Source organism: Helianthus annuus, chromosome 14 (genome assembly GCF_002127325.2).
Source record: "Helianthus annuus cultivar XRQ/B chromosome 14, HanXRQr2.0-SUNRISE, whole genome shotgun sequence".
Lineage (NCBI taxonomy): Eukaryota > Viridiplantae > Streptophyta > Magnoliopsida > Asterales > Asteraceae > Helianthus > Helianthus annuus.
In genome coordinates, this window is record NC_035446.2 from 93,385,772 (window position 1) to 93,389,045 (window position 3,274).

A 3,274-nucleotide genomic window follows, 5' to 3' on the forward strand; every position below is an offset into this window, starting at 1 on the left:
AAACACCACAATTTCAACCATAAAACACACTCAAAACCCACAAATAACAGAGTGAATATCACTAAAACACAATATCCAAACCCTAATAGTCTATAAAAACTTCAAACACACCATCGTAAAACTATGAATATAAAACACAGCATGATAATCAACATAAAACACACCAATGTTAGTCATTCGATAATCAAAGCCTTATCATCCAAAACACAACACAAAACCCACAAATATGGCGTTTTAGTAATCATCACTTTGTTATTTGTGGGTTTTGAGTGTGTTTTATGGTTGGCATTATGGTGTTTTATGACGTTTTACACTTTTCAGGAAAAATGGACTTTGTAGCCAACTCCCACCCTACGGGAAGTATATGAAGAAAACTCATGTGAGTTCAAGAAACTCAATCTCCACCATCAATCAAAAAATGTATTGTTGAGATTGAATGTTACAAAAGTTGTTTTCGAGAACATGTTAACAAAAGTAAATGTAGCATTTTTTTGCTTTTAAGTTTTAAGCATAAATTTCATTGCATTGTGTCTTAAATTGTTATTTTTTTGTTTTTTATTGCCAAAACAACCCAAAACATCATGGCTAAGTCAAAATAAAATGCCTACAAGTCAATTCCTCTATCTTCTCACACTTCTTACGAAAAATGTCATTTTTACAGACCTATGGTTCATTTGAGAACCACTCTTATTGCAAAACCAATGTGAACACAGCAAAATAAACCCACCCACCACCCAAAACCTAAACCCCCACCCCCACCCCACCCCACCACAACCCAAAAACCTAAACACTCCCCACCCCAACCCTCCCCCGCTAAAAAACAAAAAAAAAAAAAAAAAACTATACCTCACCAAAAAAAACCTAACCCCCCACCCCTCAAAAACCTAAACCTCCCCACCCAAGCTAAATGCTAAAACTAAACCATAAAGCTAAACCCACAACTAAAAGCTAAAAAAGTTTATTTTATTTTTATTAAAAATCACTAAATTCTGTCACTAAAAAAATTGAACAACTGTATCGATGCACATGTGCATGAACGGTACTTTTTGTTCAAATTTTTTTATAAAAAAAAGCTAAATTTTGTCACTAAAAAAAGAACAACAGTACCGACAGGTATGCACATGTGCATCGGTACCGTTGTTCAGTTTTTTTTTGTGACGAAATGTAGCGTTTTTTTATTAAAAAATATTTTTGTGTGTTTTTAATTTTTTTAGGTATCTTTGGTTGTGTTCATGTTGGTTCTCGCAATAAGGTCGTACGTAGTGGAGCGGTATGCCCAAACATAGCGCCGCCATACCGCCTGGAACACCCAAAACGGCAGGCGCTATGTTTCAAAATTTTGGAATGGCGCAATGATGATAACGGCGGTATGAGAAATGGAAATTAATTTTTTGACCGTTGGTAAACGGTCATTTTCTAAAAAAAATCAATTTTTTTTTTCAAACTTTCCTTTAAATAAATACCTCCTTTCCTATATTTTTACCACACACACTCAAACACTCTTTATCTCTTCCAATTTTTTTAGAAATCCTTATATTTTATACAATGCATCCATTCAACCGTGGCTTCATTCCTCCCCGATCAAGTGCGGACCCAAACCAAAGTGGTAATCCTACTCGCCCCGTGTCGCCGGTTCCCACTCGACCCAACCTTTTTGTCTCCGGTTTTCTCGATTACAATCAACAAAATACCGGGTTCATGAATCTTTTGAACCAACCGCTATCATGGGACCCGAATCTCTACGGGTGGAACCCGAATCAAAACACTGATGGAATGGGGTCGTCTCAAGCGTTTGGGTTGGCTCAAGCTTTCGGCTCCCCACTACACGAACCCGATGTTGTTCCGGAAACACAACCCAACATAGCGGAGATGCAAAAAGGAAAAGGAAAACGGCCACATAAAAAGAAAGCGGAAACCACCACCCGAGCGAAAAAAAAATATGATATCGTGGGAGCCCGATGAGGAGTATGCGTTAACCCGCGCTTTCATCGATGTGTCGGAGGACCCGGTTATATGTATATTTATTTTTCTGTTTTTTCGTTTTTTTTCTCTGTTTTTTTGCATTTTTTTATTTATTTTCTGTTATTATTTATTTTCAGTTTTTATTTATTTTCAGTTTTTTAATTTATTTTCTGTTTTTATTTTTTTAAATTTTAGACTAACATTATATTTTTTTTGTAGCAAACAATCAAAGTAAAACCGTTTTTTGGAACCGAATACGAGAACTTTTTTTCGATCTCATGGGTAAAGGAGACGAATACCGCCCACCGGACTCTATATCGGGGAAGTGGACCGATATAAACAAGAAATGCATAAACTTTCAAACCGTGTACCAACGCTTGTTTTCCGGATGGAAAAGTGGATGTAACGATGAAGACATTACGCAAGCGGCATTGGTCGAGTATACGGAGGCTAATGGCCATTTCCCGTACATGAGGTGTTGGCAAATCCTTCGCCATAGCCCCAAATGGGCCACCGTATCTACTCCGAGTGGTCGTTCGGGAAATAAACGGCCATCAAAGAGGTCCAAAACAAACGAGTCGGGTGAACCCGAAAAGCCAACCTCCGACGCTCGAAACACCGACTTGAACGAGGATATTCCGCATGACGAGCCGGTGGAGGAGCTACCAAGACCGCCCGGAAGAAGTAGGCGGGCGAAAAAGCCCGAGTCGTCATCTATGGGAACAGATATGAGTAACGCATTTTCGGAGATAAACAAGCGACTTCAAGTCATACACGAACTTGGTACTAAACGTATGGAGGAGAACCGCGAAGTTACGGAGATTATGCGGGATAGACAATGGGCTCACGACTTTGAGTTCTACTCAAAACCGCACGACCACCTTACCGGAAAAGCTTTGAAGATGGCGTTGGCCCAAAAGGAAAGGATCGAAAAACAATATAATCTTTGAAGTGTTGTTTTTTTTATTTTTTTTAGTCCAACTTTTTTTAGGGGAACCGTTTTTTGTTTTTTTTTTGTTACTGTTATGTGTTTTTTTAAGTGTAATGTTTTTTTTTATTTTAGTGTAATGTTTTTTTAATTTAATGAAATGAATTTTAATTTTATAAAGTTAGAAAATAATTATAAAAAATTAGAAAATAATAATTGACTAATGATTAGGCAGGGGCTTTATGACTACGGGCTTAAATGCATAACGCCTCATAACGTCCACCCGCACACGTGGCGCGCCACGTGTCGCATAACGCCCACAAAGGGGCGTTATGACTACGCATGGCCTAAAGGATGGTTCCTAACGGATCCTTATCCTCTCTC

The 3,274-nt window shown here is 38.1% G+C and overlaps 1 protein-coding gene across 1 annotated transcript; it reads left to right on the forward strand.

The window, feature by feature from the left end:
• The first annotated feature begins 2,240 nt into the window (after nt 1–2,240).
• On the forward strand, nt 2,241–2,912 carry LOC110906949. The gene has a single exon (XM_022152002.1). It carries the CDS (start codon nt 2,241–2,243, stop codon nt 2,910–2,912), a length of 672 nt encoding a protein of 223 aa, XP_022007694.1.
• The last annotated feature ends 362 nt before the right edge of the window (nt 2,913–3,274 follow it).

Coding starts and splice junctions, on each gene's coding strand:
- LOC110906949 (XM_022152002.1), top strand. CDS start 2,241: ATGGGTAAAGGAGACGAATACCGCCCACCGGACTCTATATCGGGGAAG.